The sequence below is a fragment of the Lepidothrix coronata genome, unplaced genomic scaffold (genome assembly GCF_001604755.1).
Source record: "Lepidothrix coronata isolate B3197 unplaced genomic scaffold, Lepidothrix_coronata-1.0 Scaffold184, whole genome shotgun sequence".
NCBI lineage: Eukaryota > Metazoa > Chordata > Aves > Passeriformes > Pipridae > Lepidothrix > Lepidothrix coronata.
The window spans coordinates 1444239-1463455 of record NW_016690364.1 but is presented as its reverse complement, the minus strand read 5'-3'; the positions used below and the strand labels follow the sequence as shown (position 1 = coordinate 1463455).

The 19217-nt window shown below is 35.9% G+C and overlaps 1 protein-coding gene across 2 annotated transcripts in view; it reads right to left on the bottom strand.

The window, feature by feature from the left end:
- The window catches only part of ZPLD1 (zona pellucida like domain containing 1), a 100381-nt gene that overhangs the window by 11704 nt on the left and 69460 nt on the right, over positions 1–19217 (bottom strand). Inside the window, exons 2-6 of one of the 2 annotated variants that reach the window (XM_017830815.1) lie at positions 18971–19084; positions 9746–9859; positions 4525–4745; positions 2059–2240; positions 1340–1412 (exon numbers count right to left, since the gene is read on the bottom strand). In XM_017830815.1, coding sequence (XP_017686304.1) covers positions 1340–1412; positions 2059–2240; positions 4525–4745; positions 9746–9851 — 582 coding nt within the window. In that variant the 5' untranslated portion in view covers positions 9852–9859; positions 18971–19084. Of the gene's footprint in view, positions 1–1339; positions 1413–2058; positions 2241–4524; positions 4746–9745; positions 9860–11340; positions 11429–18970; positions 19085–19217 lie in introns of those variants that run through there. The other variant, XM_017830816.1, reaches the window with a different exon arrangement.

Below are 19217 nucleotides of genomic sequence, written 5' to 3'. Positions count from 1 at the left end.
TTTATGGTCAATTCAAAAGCTTACTGGAGTTGGGAGGATAAAAGCACATCTTGGCATGTGGTATTTGAGGAAAAACTGCTCAGTATGACCACTAACAACATTTGTTCCTCACTGTTTTCTGAATTGGGCCCTAAAGGCAGCAAATACATTGTGGTCAACGCTTGACCTGACTGAGAAATTTGCCTACCCTCACTCTGGCCCATCTTTTTGATCACAGGTTTATTTAAAAATGAGAGAAGTATAATCTTCATTTTAACAGATTATAGGTTGTCCTTTGGAGCTCTGCACTTTCAAACAAACATAATTTTTTTAAAGCATGCCGTTGAAAAATGTCCTGTTGCAATATTTATAGCTCATTATGTTCAAAGCGTAAAGCATTGACTTTTAAATCAGTTGCGTGAATTATAACTCAGCAGCATGATGGCATGAATAATAATGCAAAAAAAAATCAGATTCATAATTTACAAAAACGATGCTTGATAGATTGAAAAATTGATATTTAAATCAGGTATTTAAAATGTATGAGTAGAAATTTTAATCAACACAAAAATATAATTTCATTGATTAATATTAAGTAGAGGTCTGTGCATTTTTTATGTTTTATGGTCACCAACCATTTTTACATGGTAAAAGCTTTTACAGTAAATGCATACTCAAGTTAAATTATCTAAAATATAAGTACGAAGTGCTGGATGAAAACTGTTATAATTAATAAACCTTAAAATCTTTAAAGTCCACACCATAAGGCAACATATGCAGCGGGCTATAGATTTGGAACAAATTCAACGTCCCTCACTACAATTACAGACGATCAAAACAATCTGATGAGGCTTGAACATAAAAACACCCCAGCCAAAGTGCTACAGTTTATTGCTAAGGGAATAGGTCCGGAATAATTTCACAGAATACTACAAAGTACTCTCTGATTAAGTGCAATGTACCTATACACATACTAACACAGGCAAAAATAATAAATTCAAACACAAGCATGCACTTCAGAGTATGATTGTTATTACTAGGACAATTGAGTGGTGACATGGTGCTATGCCCTGAAAACCAGAGCTGTAAACTGAGGAGCTGCATAAATACAGGACAAAGAGACTAAGTGACCTCAAAGATGAACCATATAAACACAAGACAGCAGATACATGCAAACAAAAAGGAAAAGGGAATTCAGAAATGAAAGATGCCTGGAAGAAAGGCCTGCTTCATGGAAGGAGTGAGAAGGAAATAGCAAATAATGAAGAGGAGTCTGTACTTTGGTCTGCTAATCCAACTTGTACCCACTTAGTGCAGAGATCAATTTAGTTCAAGTCATATTACTGTGCTTTATACTCACATTGTAAAGCAACAAATTCAAAGTGCTGATAAATGTACCATTGTTCTCTCTTACAGAAATAGCAGCTGATGACCTACAAGAGAACCAGAAACCAAAAATCATCATGAAGAAAGATACCTTATTTTTGTGTTTGCATACTTCAGTGAGTTTTATCATTAAAAAAACTCAATGAGTCATATCACAAGGAGTTAATTTATGCATTTGGGTTATAAACTTCAGAAACAGGAATTTATAGTGGAAATACTGACAGTCTTAACTATGCAGAAAATAATGGATGCTACTGGAAACACGAATCAGAAAAATAATTAGCAGAGGCAAAGTAACAAAAAATAACCCACTTTTCATAATGTACAAGGTTTACTCATGCATATATTTTCTCTTGCATTCTATATTTACATGCCTACAAACTATTTCATGAAGAACTTTTTTTTTTTTTGCTGCTATCATTTTTCATCAGACCATTTGAATTTTAATGCAAGTTTTACATTATCTAAGGGTCTCTTAATAACCACAGCTTTTCATAAACTATGTTTTCTCATATAATGATGCTACAGAATTTTCTTTTTCTTTGTATCACCTCTTCTTTTGGTGCTTTTTCCTTTCCCTTTACTCTTGCACACCTAAAAATTCCTATGTTGACAATACTGCTATGGCATGCACGTATACATGCTTACACAAACATGGTAATGAAGCACATAGAAATTAAAAAGCACACTTACGAAGCAAGTTGGGTATTGTTAACCAAGTACTCCAGTGGGTAGCTACAGCTAAATTTGTACAGAAGCCCAGGCAAATAGCTGATAATTGTTGGTGGGTCTGGCGTATCAATATAGCCTGAAACATTACCTATCTGTATCACTGAGGTATTTCCATAAGCATTGATACCTCGAGCTGAGGATACCTATTGAGGGAGACAGAAGATTACTATTATCTGAAAGTTAACCATGGAACAAAAAATACTTAAGGACAGCAAGTATACTTTAGCTCATAATTTATCCAGAAATATCTTCAGTAAATCCTTCAAAACTTAATTTGGTTTAATAACATGTGTTCGACTTTTCATCTCCCTAAAATCATGAGTGTACAGTTCACAAGCTATACCCCTGTTCTTAAAACAGACTTGAGCAAAGTTTGAAAAAAATTATGAATCCTGGAAGAGTATTTTTTGGTAGGTACTTTTTTCTGACCATCCCCAATGAATTCACATGACTTACGGGAAAGAACTGAAGGAACTTTGCCATTATTGTTAAAAAATATTACCTTAAAATGAGCTTACATATACAATAGTAAGGCAAATACACAAGCAATTTTATTCACAGAAACAATATTCCCTCACTGTTGAGCTTTGGTTTTGACATATCAAAAACAACTTACTTTATAAATAGATACAAAATGAATAGCTGGTGGTTTTGTTTACATTATACATTTCTAAATTACAAACTATAACCTGTCAGAAATTGCAGAGCTCAAAAGTAACACAAGTTTAATGCCAACACAACCTAAATTCAATCCATGGGCATGTGCTATTTTTGCTCAGGCTCAGAGAATGTGCAGAGCCAGCAATAACATGCAGCTGTCAGGAAAACTGAAGGACACTTTCCTTCTGGTAGCAGCCTGACCCCACTTAGTCTGTAGCTATTGATCTCAGTAGGCACATAATTCAGTAAAGCAAATTAACATGGCACTGGACTTCCACTGTAGCATTTCTTTGGTATAACTGTATTAGCAAAACAGATGTCTTCAACATCTTTAGAATACATGGTTTCTTAAAAAGGTATTTCATTATGGATGAATCATCCTGACGTGCACATGAGTTATAACACTTTGCAGTAAGTAGCACAGGACATTTTTGATTTCTTCATCTACAGAAAATACACCTAAAAGACAGAAGCAGCCATGTACTTCACCAGTGGTTTACCAAATAATTTGCTATATGGCACAAAAATGTCAAAAATCAAATTTTCTAAGATCTGTAGTTTGCCTAAAAATTATAGGCTAGATCACTGATGTAGTATAGTCAAGTACAGCTCTGTTTAGCTTCCTCATCACCCCATCCCCATAAAATAAAAAGTTGAGTCTGCTGTATCACAGACAGACCTGGGTTTTATTCGAGTTCTGCCTGAGCTGTTGTCTGTCCTTTACTTTTATTGAAAATTAGTTTGAAGGTCTTTGCTGTGAAACACTGCCAAGAAATGTACAGGATTGTACTACTCCAGCGTAGGGCACATGATAAGAGATGCTCCTCACTCTTTTATCCTCTTTGTTTGGGGCACAGCATGCCTAAACAGAAAGGATGGGGGAATTTTTGTTTATATGTTTTACAGCTGCTGCTTTGTCTTTGTATCCTGTGCAGCCTTGTGGGGAACTTCATAGGGAGCTCCAATTATTTGGATTTACCAGACTAGGGTTTTTTGTTTTGTTTAGTTTTTTTTAAACTTCAAGTTCTTATGATTATAATTAAATAGCAAGTTCAGAGAGTTTACAATGTGACCAACTACACAAGAACAGGAAGAAGTTGCTTCCTAGAAAATTATTCTAGTGCAAGTCATGGAGGTGTTATAGTTTTTCAGTGAAAATGGAAAAGAGAATCTTGAACTTGGTAAACTGTTCTTTTGTTGAAATTTTAAAAGAAAACTCAGCCTAAGGCAAAGGGGTCACAGAGCATATCAAATATTTCAGCCCATTTTTGGCACAATTAGCAACAAAACAGGGGGCTTGTTATAAAAACAGACAGGCATCAAGTGCAAGTATGAATGCCAGATAGAATAAAAATCTTAAAAATAATACGTCTCTACACTTGTTTTTCTAAGTTCTTCATAGGTATTTTGATACAAAGTTGTCACTGCTTGTTCAATGTGATACACACAAACTGTACAACTCTCTATTTCTGCAAAGTCTAGGCATGTTCAGCAAGAGTTTTAAAAATGCCTTGGAAAAATCTCATTTTTCCACAAAAAAACAAAAAAAGAATTAAAATTATACTTTCTAATCAGTGAATAAATATGTGTCCCACCACATTTTCTTATTAGTTATCAAGATTATAAATTACCAACTTTCTCCACTTTTCTTGCATATATGCAATATATTGCTAACTGGGTAACTCAAAGATACAATGCTGTCAAAGACATTGACTGGATCCTATGCATAAATAGCCATGCTACAATTTCACTTGGACTATATCTTACCACTAAAGTGTTTCCACAAGATTCCAAAGTACTCAGATTGATGATGAAAATGACCACTGCTGGAAAGGTGTTGTTATTGATGAAACCCCTGCAGTGGGCATCCCCATGTTTCCCATTCAGTGCCAGATCTGTCTCAGAATAACCAGAGAAAAGAACTGTGCAAAAATTTATCTTCATAGTAATTGTCTGTACTCCACAGAAAACATTAATATCTCGTTCAGCTGCAAGAAAAATACAGGGAAAGACATTGTAAGAAGATTTCAACTAATCACACGTAACTATTGCAGCAGTTAATCTAGTGTTGTAATTTCCAATCAAATAAACTTTTAGACCTCAGTCACAGTAAAATATTGGAACATAAAGGTCAGAATTGCATTATTCTGGAGAACAGATCTGACTCTACAACTTAACTAAAGAAAAAAAAAAAAATTAAAATAGCAATGTAGTCTACCGTGCAACAAAACCATTATTCTAAAATTCCCCCACAAATCTTTTAGTAGCACGTTCATGAACTGAAGCATTGCAATAGAGTAGAAAACAGTAAGTGGTTACATATTTGGAGTTTGATTAAACATCTCCCTTCTGGAAAAGAAATTTCCAGTGATTTTGAGAAATCTGGGAGGTCAAGCTCTGCCTTCCAGCCCACTCTGGCATAAAGTTAGCTACATTTGTCTAAGGTTGTCTGGCGTCCACTTTGTATGAGATCACAGTCTCAGGCCGTGCAGACTTTGAAGTACAATCAACAGTTTATCAGAGCAATTTACTACAAACTTTGTCAAGTTGGGATTTTTTTATTATTGCTGGTTTTCGTGGTTTGGATTTTTTTTTAAGAACCATCAACTTTAGCTTTGATGAAAAATCAGTTGGCTCTTGAATGATGATCAATACTACAAAGTATCTTGCAATCTTTCATTCTGTACATAATAACAACACAAAAGCAGCAATTGTTAAAATTGATCAATTTTTGAGCAGCAAAAAAAAGGTCTTGGGTGAATTCAACTTTTTATTCAAAAGTTCTGAAGATTGTTATGTGCTGTAAGGAAAAACATGATGTTAGGATACAGGCAAGAGTTTGGTTTGCTTTAGAGCTATAACATGGCTTTTCCGCAAAGTCTTCTTTACCCATAGATGACTGGGATGCTGTTCTGGTGTTTTCCTCTAGTGCTTTAAAAAAAGACATACTGCACTGTGTTAAACACAGACATTACTCCTTTATATAACAACTAATTTATTACATCTGCCTGAAGATTAAGTGCTATTAAAAATTGCAGAACAACTTCAGTCAATACTATACCATTAAGACTGCTGGAATGAATTGTTTCACTGCATTGTCACAACAGAGAGGAAATGAAATCTCCATTACAATGAACTAGTTCTTCCCCCATGGTACAGGAGCACAAACAGTTTAATCTAGACAGCTTTAATGGTGGCTTTAAAGCCAAAAGAATCAAGTGCAGGAAATAACTGAGTGTAAATTTGGGCAGACAGGTACTGGAGGCAAGACAGAAGTCGAAGTGATTTGGCATGAAATACTCCTGGTTTGTACATGATCATAATCCCACTAATATAACATACAAAGATCAAGAAGCAGCATGCCTTGTTCTCCACTACAGGAGGACCATTATGATCCATTTAATGAGTATACTAAGGTAGAGGGACCAGTACAAAAAGGCAAATGGCAAAGTGTGCATTTATGCTTACTTGGACCAAATACAGAAGCAGTCAGGTTGTAACAAATTGCAACATTTAACATAAAGTAGCTCAGTTAATTTTATAACTCACTTCAAGCCTTTTGAAAAAGCAGGATATTAACTCCATCAATTAAGTTACCATTACCACTTGCAAAATTATCATTTGACACTATGGGAAATGAGACCATACAGTACAAACACAACTTTTTGTGTGATACAGGGGGATAAACAACCTTTCCAGACTGAACCTTTTCTGCCATCTACTTCACAAGGAAGCATGGCTGCCAAATTAGTCCATTCTGGAGTGGAAATAAATGGAAATAATTTCCATTCTGGAAATAAAACATTTTTTGTTCAGATATTAATCTGAAACCAGGCACAAACAGATCTAATGTCTCTTTAGATGCTAAACACCTAGCTCATTTCTTGTCAATTTGGAAAGGTAAATATTAGTCCTAAATATGTTAAAACAAGCCAACTAAAAAAAAAAAAAATAATATTTGTATTCCTGCACTAAAATCTTCTGGTTTTCTGAGTAAGAGAGGATAGACGGTTTGAAGGTTACGTTACCCATCTGATGAAGCCTTAAATACAATGACCTCTATGTCACAGAGTTTCCATACAAGCAAACCACTTGATTTCTTTCTGACTCAAATCACCCAAGCTACCTATAGCCAACAGTACTCATGGATGTGTCACAAGCAAAACAGAGTAAAGTTCAGGAGGTACATAGATACTACAGAGACCATCTTGAGTTAAGGACAAACACGTGGTGATGAGACAAATGCTGGGAGCTCCACTGCCTCCTTCTGCTCTGGTACCCTTCCACACATTGCCAAGACTCACCCCAGAGCAGGCAAAAAACTTCAGAGGACAGGAGTTTGCCACAGAACACTATTGATAAAACTCTTTTCAGCAGAGGAGTCATGCAAAGACACTTATAGTTCAAAACCAGCTTCTCTGCATTTACTTCCTGTTTGATCAAATCACTGCTTTGATATTGAATTAAAATGCATAGTGCATTTTAGTGAAAAAGCTGCAACATTTCTTAGTTTCTGCTAAGTTCTCAATACGTACTTACAGGAGTCCCCGAATCAAAATTGCATTTCCCAGCTAAAGACAGACTGCTATGGCTCCATCTCCCAAAAGCCTTCTAAAAGCTATGCTTTACTGCAATGCAGAAATAAAGTCTTTTTCTCAAGGTAAACTCTCTGAGGGGTGTGTTCTTTAGAACACATCTAGCTTTTGGCATAAGAAGTCACTGAATTTTCAATCTGCCAAATACGGGGATATTTTTAATTCATTCCTGCTGACTATTGCTTACCTACACTCTAAAACAAACCTGCAAATACATAAACAGAAGTCCTGTCTGATTGTCATCCTATTTATGCAGCAGCATTCCTATGCAAGAATTCACCAAAGTAATGTATGATAAAAGAAAAAACAAATGAAAAATGGATGAGCTCCATGGTTCCTTTAGGAAGGCTTAATTTCTCCTCTTTGCTGAAAACAATTTCTGTTCCTAACAACATTCAAAGAAAAAGAGCAGGCAACTTCAAAACCCAATGGCTTCTCCTGTATCTGCACCCCATTCTTGCCCCATGGCTGGAATTCCTGTTCAAGGTGATGAAGATTCCTTGTGAGGAACAAATAAGGAACAGGAAGAAAGTCTACCCATAACCAGATTCTGTGGGTACTATCTCAGCCTGAGGAGACACTTGTTCCAAAACATTCTCCTTTTTGATCTCTCTCTTACCTTTCCCCCTACATTTGGACTCTGAAGGCCCTGAGGCAGCTGCCTCAAAGCCACAGTCTGAGTCAAGATATGGGGAAGCAAGCACAGGAAGAGTGCGGCCCTTTTTCCTGCAGAGATTCTCTCACCCATCTTCTAAGTTTCTTAAACTCAGAAAAATGAGTTCCAGTAGCCTCTCAGCTCCACTAACTCCAGCCCATTACATAGCAGGCCCTTCTGTATATTGAATATAATACCTTCTAAATTTGGGAACAAATGGGTTTTCTGGTTTTTACTCCCATCTCAAATGCATGACTAGTAAACAGAATTATTTTTCTTTCCTAGCTCTCAAAATCAGCACTAAGACTGTTGATTAAAGTCCAGCTTTCGAATCTTTACTGCCCTAGATGGAAACAAGAAAAAGTAGGACTCTGCTCTGAGTTCCTATAGGCAGTGAGGAGTCATTAGCATTTACTCTAAAAAAAAGTCTATTTACTTGTAACCTAAACAGATTTTCTTCCAAGTCACTGAGATTTGGCAGACATGGAATCTGATATGACCCTTTTTTATGAGGCAGAACTGCAAGAGGCCCCTAAATATCCACAATAAGAGATGAATTCAGTTCACAGGTGTTGCATTGCAAATAAATATTGGCATAGGGCTGGTGCAAAAATTGACCAGAGAAAAATTTTAAAAAATAGAAAGATGAATCTAAAGGTACCTCCAGCTGTTGTAATCCTCTCAAGAAGCCAGAATAATAACAAAAAAAAACCACCCACAATTACATAAAATAACTTAAAAGGTAGATCTGAGACAGGTGGGCACAATTCACCCACACATCTGAGGCAAGCCTAGAAAACTTGTTGCTAAGAAGGAAATATATAACTATCTTGTGAAATACTCAGTTAAACAATGATTTTCTCAGGAATGGAGACATGATCTTCTTTGCATGTCTTATTTCTCTGTTCTTCATATTCATATTGATTAAGTGGAAAAAGTTAAACCCACTGCTGGTCTTTATGTCAACAAAGCATCTAGCAGTGTGGTGGTAAAAAAGGAAAACAAACACACTTTCTGCTTTCTGATGACTGAAGTTTAATAAAAGAGCTGACCCTTCCTGAAAAAAAAAAAAAAACAACAAACAAACAAAAAAAACCACCACCATCAAAACTACTATTATTCAGAAAGCAGCAACACAAAAGGTATTACAGCATAATACTATACTGAGAGTTCATTACTAAACTATTCAATTCAATTGCTATCTCAGAAAAACAAGATGTGATAGAGACAGTATTCCAGTATTCACAGCCATTTTATTACTATTATTATTCTGCCCAAAACACAACTTGAAGCAGGAAGGATAAGCAATGTAATAGAGACTAAAAGGATGCTTTAGCTGAATAAACCCTGATACACATGTCACTAAGACTGACATTTCATTTCTATTTCTCATTGTATTAACAGCTCTGAACATCCAATATCCAAAAAAATTACTTAATTTCCATTTACTTAGAGGCAAGAGCATACATCATAGGTAGACATATCCCATTGCTTCACCTGTCCCTAACCAAGCACTTAATGCTGAAGTGAGGCACTAAATTTTGCCCACTGTGTAATTAGAAGAAAGTAAAGTGCAATATTAGAGAAGTTCATTGTCACTGAGATAGTCAACACTCACTTAACACGTAGTCCTACCCCCAGGCTTCAGACAGATTTAAAGCTCTGTATTTAAAAATAAGCACTGCTCTGAACCAAGACAATAAAGGCGCCATTAGAAAAAAGTCTATTAAACACTTACCAGGAAACCTGCTATGGAGGTTAGCATCACAGTTGTATCCATTGAACTGAGCAGTCACTGAAAGCACTTTAATCGTCAGCAGGAGCAGCAACCATACCTGTTCCATTGCAAAACCTAGCAAAACATTAAGGGGTTATTACACACATCTGTTCAGTGCATTAAAGATGCTTACTGCAGACATTTAACCGCTCAGGAGGTGATGGTCTCCAGCAAAGGAACTGGGGATAAAGCTCACAAACTTATGGGAATGAGGTCACAGACAGCAGGGCCCATTTCTCTACTTCTGGGTTATGTGTAATTTCTATTAACTTCTACAACTTTTAATCATAACTTGTCGCAAAAAGAAGACACTCAAGGATGATATAAAAGGAAAAAGAATCTCTAAAATATATTGACAGATGAGAATTGATTAAATATTTAAACTCCAACAGCTTTTTTTACATTTCTGTGTAAAAATTATCTAAGAAAGACATCTTGGCTAAAATAAAACTATTGTTCTAAGTCCTTGAAAACCATACAGATAAATGGTTTGCTGAGCAATTCTCAGGCTCAAGGTCTTAGAATAAAAATTAGTTCATATCTATTTGCCAAACATTCATTCTTTGAAGCACACATGGAATTATATTGAGCTTACATAATGAGCTGGTACAGATACTTGCACCTACTTGAATTGTATCTGGAAATCAGATCAGGAGATCAGAATACATGAATTTCTAGTGTTTTGAGTAATTATTCCTTCTGGGAGGACATCTCCAATACCTGTAGTATTTAGCACAACCAAAAAAATTTCTGATATATGCTTTTGTCAAAAATATCCCAAAATATTGAGATTTTTGTCCATGAATCCAAGTGCATTGACTTTTATTATTATTATTATTATTATTTTATAAGATTTTGTCATTCTAGAGAATACATCTGATCGGTTTACATAGACCCCATATGTGGCAATGGTCTCCATTTGCCTAGACAGGAACTGAGCCATTCTAAGAGTTAGGTTTGCTATCTCTAAGACTGCAGATACAGATATGTTGATCATCACCTTTCTCCAAGTGCATAAAGAACATTTGCAAACTCCAGAGATGAAGCACCCCTAAATGCATCTGTATCTGACATGGCAAGGGGCTGTCATGCACTGCTGAGGAGAGCTGGCAACTGCACATGGAGGGAACATTTGAGACAAATCCTCACTCTTAACTGAATCTTTCATGGCTACACAGCAGTCTGAGCTAAAGTCTGCTCAGAAAGGCTTTCACTAGTTTTCAAACCATGTTTACAGAGTACACAAACCTATGATTTAATGCTTTGTGTTGAAAGAAAGATCCTTAGGGGACACTCCCAAAGTGATTTGTCAATTAACAGATCGACTACAACTGAGCCAAATTCTTCTAAGAAGTCAAAGGTATGTCCAAATGTACAGACACTGATTCCTGTGTAAGTCTGCTTAGAAGTACATGGAATAAAAATTCAGAATTGAAAACACCATCTTCCAGCTAAGCATGCATGTTTCGTAAGTCAGGTATGACTTCTGCTGCCTATCACATCCAAAAGCAGTTTTCCCACCAAGTTCTGCACAACTTCCTTAAAGGATGACTTACAGCAAGAATCCAACCTCCTTTTAGTTTCAGGTGGATATGAAACTCTAAGCAAAAGCACTTTTTGACCCTTTACTCTTTTTCCATTAGACTCCTGTGGAGGCTGGCAGCACTTGAAGCTAATGCTGATGAAGAACTGTGAAATCATGAGAAAGAAAATAAAATTTCTAACTGGGTTGTTATGAAACCTATGTATTTTCATGATCTTCTCACCCCCTCTATTTCTCTCAGATGGAGAAGCAAAGTAGTGGTTTTTATGTTTGTTTACTATGAAAATTCATATTTTATTTTGAAAGAAACATTTTATACTTCAGAAAATTGGCATTTCTCCAATGTCCTGGAGCCTTTCCTTGACTTGAACAGTGGTTACATCAATAAAGTGGCAATTACTGTTCTTTGTATACAGTCTGCTTTCTTATGTCCATTACAATTGTATATATTAAGGGCAATTTACCAAGATCTCAATCTGACTTCAATTTTCTAACATTCACAGTGGGTTTTTTGCTAGCAAAAAAAAAGCTGTTTGAAAAGAATTTAATGAAAGATGCCACTGACAAAGCTGTAGCTTTTATTTTAGATGAAAAGCAGAACTTAACAATAAATTCTAAAATTTTAATTATTAAACATAAGTTATGTTGCTGCATTTTGGAGAAAGAAGAGATGATTGCTAAGGAACAAATCTGAATTAAGACATTAAGTATTTATAGCATTATTTCTCTAGCTGTGTTCAGAACAATTCAGATTTTAACACAACCAATAGTGTCCTACTTGCTTTCTGGCTATTGACTTATCTGTAAATGGATCAACATGCAGATCCACATCACCAGCTGAGCTGAATCCTGCTGATTTTGATTAAATAAGTTAGGAACAGGCATTATTTTTCATTTCTCAAGAGAACTGCAGGGCTAGAAAGCACCCTGAAAAGCCAACATCACCTGTCTACCCACCCCAGCAAGAATCAAAGCAGCCATTCCTGCTTTTCCAGCCTGGTCTTAAAGGCCTCTGGCAAGTTATTTCTCAACAGAAATTTGTAAACTTCAGTCTCCCAAATGTATAAGGCATCCTAACCGAAAGATTTGTACCATATTCATACTGCTGAACATTTCATCCAACAAAAGCATAAAAGTTTTATCAAAATAGTAGCAGGAACATCATAACCTTATTGCCTGCTTATGAGCATGAAATTTAAATTCCATTTACAAAAAAAGTAAAGATAATATGCAAGTCCTAGGAATGGGGTGATTTATAATCTAGGAGTCAAATTCATGTGGAAGATATTTGCCCCTTTTTCTTCAACCTGGTATGTAATTCTTCAAGCCTTTTTCAAGGAATATTGCTCTTGGCGCTTTCCAAAAACGGTCTTCTTTGATCCAGTAGCAAATATCCTTGGCTGTTAAGGAAACTTCCATGATTGCAAAGATGCCAACACATACAGCAAGGGAAATGTGACCATCTCTATATAAACTCTCAACTTGGCACTGATGTGCCAAGAATCAGATTCTGTGCTGCATATCTTTGAAGAGTACAGAGAGGTCAGAGTTGCAACATGCAGTCCTCAATTTAATTGTTATCACTTTACAAAACCCTCATCCCTGCTTTGATGAACTTCATCATGTCAGAAAACCTGCACAGAATTTCCAAGTAAAGATGTTTATGATTTAAACAAGACAGGTTTTAGCAGTCAATTTGGGAATTTAATTCCACAGAGATGCTGTAGTTTGACCTATCTAAGTTTCCTCTTCTTTCCTCTCTCATGACCTCATATTCATTTCTCTTTTTTCCCATTCTCTCTAAAAAGCTCTTCAAAAATTTTCCATTGTCTACAGCATTCACTGATTCAACCCTACACTTTTATTGAAATTCATTTGTGAGCCAGTTCTGACTTCTGAGTATATTACTTATTTCAAATATTTATCATGTACTTTATGAGAACTTCCTGTAATACCCTGCTTATTCTTGATTTCTCATTCACAGGGTGTGGCAGTTCTGCAGAATAATATGGTGATCTTTGTGCCTTCTGACTGGATAAGTCTTTCAGAAAAACAGTTAATAGTAATAATAAAAACTTCTCAAAGAAAATTGTATATGTGATAAGCACATAATAAAGCTGGTGGAACATTTATAAGTGTTTTTACACATATCTAGTAACTGCCTAAATGTTGTCTAATGATACACATTAGGTGTCTACAAGTAATGGAATAGAAGCATTACTTCTACTCATAAAAATAATTTCAAATTATCATTACATAGTTCAGCAAGTACTTCTCAGTCATCTCATGACAAAATAGTTCCTTATCTTTTTGGTTTACATTCATCTTGCTGCCACACTTGCTTTTGCAAGTGCACTCAAGTTGTGAATAGTTGTGAAGTGCATTAACTGAACCACTGTCAAGTCTTCCAGAACCACTTTGCCCCTAAACACATACTAGATCATTTGTCATCACTTAAAAGTGATCCAGTGAAAAAAACCCAGAAGAATACCTCTCTACCTCTTCAGTGGAACTTTCTCTTTTAACTTGTACATTCCATTGCAATGAATTATCCAGATCATTTTCACTATTGCCTCCCACATTATCTCCTTGGATCTTCTGATGCAGACAAAATAGGACTTGGATCTTTACAGTAACTGTTTTGAAGATAAGGCTACCAAAAAGTGATAATTGCCTTTTTTCAAAAGGCTTGTTACAGAAAAAAAAAGGGCATGTGAGATTTAAGACACATTTAAGACACATTTCAACTATAACACTTCCTTCTGCTTGAAACACAGCATATCTTTTCTTGCAGATTTCTGTGATTTCAGGCTCCATAGTGCCATTCCATTCATTTCTGACACCTAGCAAAACCTGAAAAGCTGAAAAAATAAATATGCTCAGACATGCACACACACACACATATATGACAGATATATACACACAGAGGCACACATATGTATCTTGAAGTTCAGCAGTTTCCCAAACAGAGGACTAAAGCTGATGATGGAGCCAGACCTGTGAGCAGACTGTATGTTCCCAAAATTACAGTATTTGAGGGCTTACAGCACAGAAATACAACAAATGTAATGATTTGACACATGAGGAAATAATAAAACTAAGAACACCAGAATGCGCCTCAGAATGTACAAAGAGACCAGACTTTTTTTCCCGACACAAAATAGGAAACTAGCTTTAAATATGTAAATAATTTCTTTCTTACAGCTATTCAGAACACAAAGAGCAGTTGCAGACTACACAAGAAAGACCGTGCTTTACATGTACACAGGTAGTCAGACATTGAATTGCCCTCAGCATCAATTATTTGGCCCTAGAATGACCTGTGCTTATTTGCTAGTCATATATTTCCCCTCAATTTTTGATATTTAAAAACAAGAATCCTGGATTAGCTTCGTGCTATACCAGATTTGTAATTAAATGTTGGGTCAAAGCTTGGAGCCTCTCCATAATCAAAATTCTACCAGAACCAAGCAGCAGCTTTACCTGAAAACTTCTAAATGATAGCTGAAGTCTTAAAATCTAAGTCTCAAATGCTTGTGAATCAAGCAGGTGCCCATAGTGTCCAAAGAGAATGAGACTGGGGAATAAATTTTGCAGTTTTCAAAAAACAATACACAAACCTTTTGCTTTGGTTCTAAGGTTTAAAAAATCCTAGTTTAATCTAAAAGAATTCTAGTTTATTTTCCAGTCTTTTTAGAATAATCTCTTTCACAGAATAAAAAAGCCAAAGGGTCTGAGAAAGCTGTTAATTTTCCACAAAAGGAAGCCATACCAAAATCATTAGACTTTTATGTGAAAGACTTCAAACCTTTGACCAGCATGCTGCATGGGGAACTGATATTCAAGACCATAAAAAATTTATATGGAAGCAATCCATAGTGTGCTTATGAATTGAAATGAAACAATAACTCTAAATTCTGCTGAAAACTTAGATCTTCTTCCAAAAGACAAAGCTCAATATGTTTTGTGAATCTTATTAATGGTAGTGAGAAATAAATGTGTATGTTGGGTAAATAATAGAAGTCTTACAGCCATGCAGTGTTCTTGAATCTATAGAATCAGGTGTGCTTAGAGAAATGTGCACTAGGTCCGTCTGGAGCTTCATCTCATACCCTCAGATAGGCAAAACTCCAGCTGAGACTGTTTTTTCACCTGCCTAATGACTAGGGAAATTAATTGGTGTACCACACTGCCAATAAGCTGTTAAAAAAATTGCATTTTAATGCTTCGAAATATTCATTAGAAAATTTACACATTGTACCTTAGTATACATGTCTGTCTTCATTTTTACAACAAATCCTTGGATGCACTGAGGTTTTATTAATCTAGTCTGAAAAGAAACTAAGTTAACTGCGTATTTATAATGTAAGAAGAGAAAGAGTGATCAAGTGGAGAATAAGACTATATGAAATATTTCTAAGAAATTTATACAAAGCAGCTAATATCTTCTTTCAAGGAGACAGACTATTGGGGAAATAAAGTTATTAAAGTATATATAAATCTAAACAACCCTTTGTTGAACAAGCCAGAGATCCTGACTTACTAGATTTAACTCATTCACTTCAGACTGTCGAGGTTATGGAGTAGACTGTTTACCTGCTATTCTGTGCTAAATATCAGTTATTCTAGCTTTTTCTGCATTCACTAGTGAAATACTAACGTTGTTCAGATGTGTTGCTTTCCCCTTACACTGTTCCATATTATTTTTACCATAGCTATGCTTAGTGATGGAATAGTTGAATTTTACATATTGTCTGAATATTTGCTTTGCAGTCCCAGAAAGGTGACTTCAATAGTGTATTTATATCTCTCTTCCAGATAATTATTTTAATGATTTAAGGAAATGCTAGTGTTTTCCAAATCATGCCAATCATATCATACAATAAAGTTACTGAAATACATACCTGATAGATAAGCTAAAAATTTAACTCTGTTTGAAATTATGTTCCTAACGTCATGTTTCACAGATACCTCAATAAAGTGTGAAAACACAAATTAGCTTTAAGTTCCACATATAAAAATGCACAGAAGGACACCTCCTGAACCTCCCAGAAAAGAGAGTGATCTCTATTCTGTTCTTCCAACCTGCATCAATTAACCACCTTTCCCACAGGACATTCATGCAGATACGAAGCGCAGTAAGTTGTCAGTGAAAGCAGATCTGAGAGGAAAACAGGTCTGAAGGAAGTGATTTATGGTCAGAGCTTCAGACTTGAATTAAAGAACTTTGAACAAATTATCCTCTCACTTTCACACTCTTCATACTGTCTACTGCATCAGAAAAACTTTGACATCAGCAAGGGACCTGAGAAAAAAGAAAGGAAATTCTGCATAAGATTTAGAGACTATTGTAGTGAACAGTCTGAGAAAAATCATTGTAGCCTAAATGTGGATGTTCTTGACAAAATAAGACCTCCTTTTCATCATTAACATCCACATAATTTGATTTTTGTTCTCTGCATTTCTTCAATCTTGTGGTTTAGCTGTTAAATTCTTTAGTACGACTTCAATGGATTCAACTGAAATGCCAAAAATATAAACCAACTGAAAACATTGACAGCTTCTCCATTGAGGTCACTGCATTTCTGACTCACATCATAAAAGTAACATAAAAATCTTTTTGGATTCTTCACTTCTCACTTCAGCTACAAAATACTACAAACAATGTGATTACAAAACAAAAGCCGCCAACTAACCACAAGCTGTGCTGCACTCACACACTAGATAGAAAAGTATCTGTAATGAACACAACTACAATGCTTAAGATATTGTCTAATTAATCCAATACTAATAAAAAACTGGGCTTATTTTGTTCTATTGCAGCTTGTTTGCACTGTGTTTCTCTTTCACTTTTAGTGGAGACACTGCAATTTGAAAATCAATGAGACTAAAGCAAGTCCGGGCTCATCTTGGACGGAAACAGAAAAGCAACAATTGTGTCATGTCACCTGCATGGGGAGTGTACAGAGAGTGTCCCCAAAACCTGGAACGAAGAGACTGTTACTGAGCTTAAATACATTCTCAGCACATACACATTCAGTCTACAGATTTCCTTCTCAGACCAATGATCATTATGGGTGTTTCATCAGCTAGCAAATTTACAGAAACTATCAAATCATTTTATATAGGCCCCTGTAGTGTCATCCCATGCTACTGGCCTTCAGTTGCCTCTAACCATGGTCTGGATTCAAACATGCTGATCTAGTGATGAGATGCTCTTAATCCTATTGCCTGACCGCAGAGCCCTGCAGTCACACAGGCAGATAAAGGTCTAAATGAGTATCATTCTACTTAATTACTCTTTTTATGCTTTTGAAGAGAGCAATATAAATATAAATCTTCAGTAAAATAATTCTTGATGTCAGTAGCAAGTAGATTATACTGCAGCCATCTGTTAGCAGCTTGAAAAGTTACAAGTAAAATAAGACTTCCCTGACAAAAAGCAGCAACAGTTTATGCCATCATGATTACTTCAATTTCCTTACTTTTAGAAACAGCAATTAAGCAGCAAAGTTGTAGAATAATGCTGCAGTACAGTACAGCTTTATCTAATGCCTAGAAGTTAAATGAATTTGCAGTAAATAATGCTGCAAATATCTTGGTCAAAGAAAGCATGTAATAACACAGATTTCATAAACTGTGAAACGAAAGAGCACTTACGCTCTTCCCAGATTTATATTTTAAAAGAAAAACTATTTCTATTGTGAAATAGAAAAGATTGACTTATGGATATTTCTTTCACCATGTTTCGAGTCCCTCTCATAGCCATTTGGGACTCAAACCAAGGTTTGAAGTAGTTTTTTAGCCAACCTCTAAAACAAGCCTGAGTGGTACCGCTTAAGAGCTAGCTGAAAGAAAACAAAACATCGTGCATTTGTAAAAACATTCTTTGATCAAGAACATGCAAGCAGGGCCAACACTCCTATCTTCTGCAGCTCTTAAAGTTTTCCCCCACAGTACCCAAAGCAATTATAGTAACTATGTCAATTTAGACTGTATCAGTTCATCAGCTTAACTGAAGACTTGATTTCAAATCCCCACAGTCTTCATTCAAGAATATGTTGTCATTATTATTACTTTAAAAATAAACAAAGGTGGTGTAATCATCACGTCCAGTCAGCTTTGTGACCGGACACGATGTAATTTCCAATCAGCGACCCCATGTCATTCAATTGCAGTGGAGCCAGATAAGAAGTCTCGTTATCAAAATTTCCTTCCATCAATGCAATGATTGTGGGAACAGGCGGATACCACAAGTTGGATAACATTGTCTCCTTCAAGCAATTGATTGTTTCCCTCCTGAAAGCAACCTAAGTGGGCTTAACATACATTGACAGCCTCAGCATTGCATGGGGTTTGTAATCTTCCTTCCCTCCCATTAATAGCACAAGTCTGGCCTGAGTACTTTCAGGTAAAAGCTAAGTTGCAAAAGTCAGTCACAGTTGGATTCTTATTTACCATCATGCTTTCATCAGCCATTCCCTGCATACTTCTTCCCCAACAAACTACCACTGAGATTTCCTTTTGAGGTTAAATTTGCCTGACAGGTGATAAAGTAAGAATTTTCTTTTAGAAGTAATGAATACTTCGACATTCACCAATATATTAGTAAGTTCTAGTTGGCTGACATGGTGGGCACTTACCCAAATCCCCTGTAGCTGTTGAGTCAGCTGTACTCCATCTATCCCGTGCTCCTGCATGTGATCAAGTGTTCAACTCCTCTGCCCTGCAGAACTTTTTCAGAAAATACTCCGAGCCTGTGGATGGGGGAAAAGAGACACTCATTATGAAAATTCTTTTTAAAATAGGCCTGGATTTCAGATGGGAAAATTTGACAGGTCTCAGAATACTTTACAAGCCTGTTCATCATCAGACTGAAACCTGAGTAGG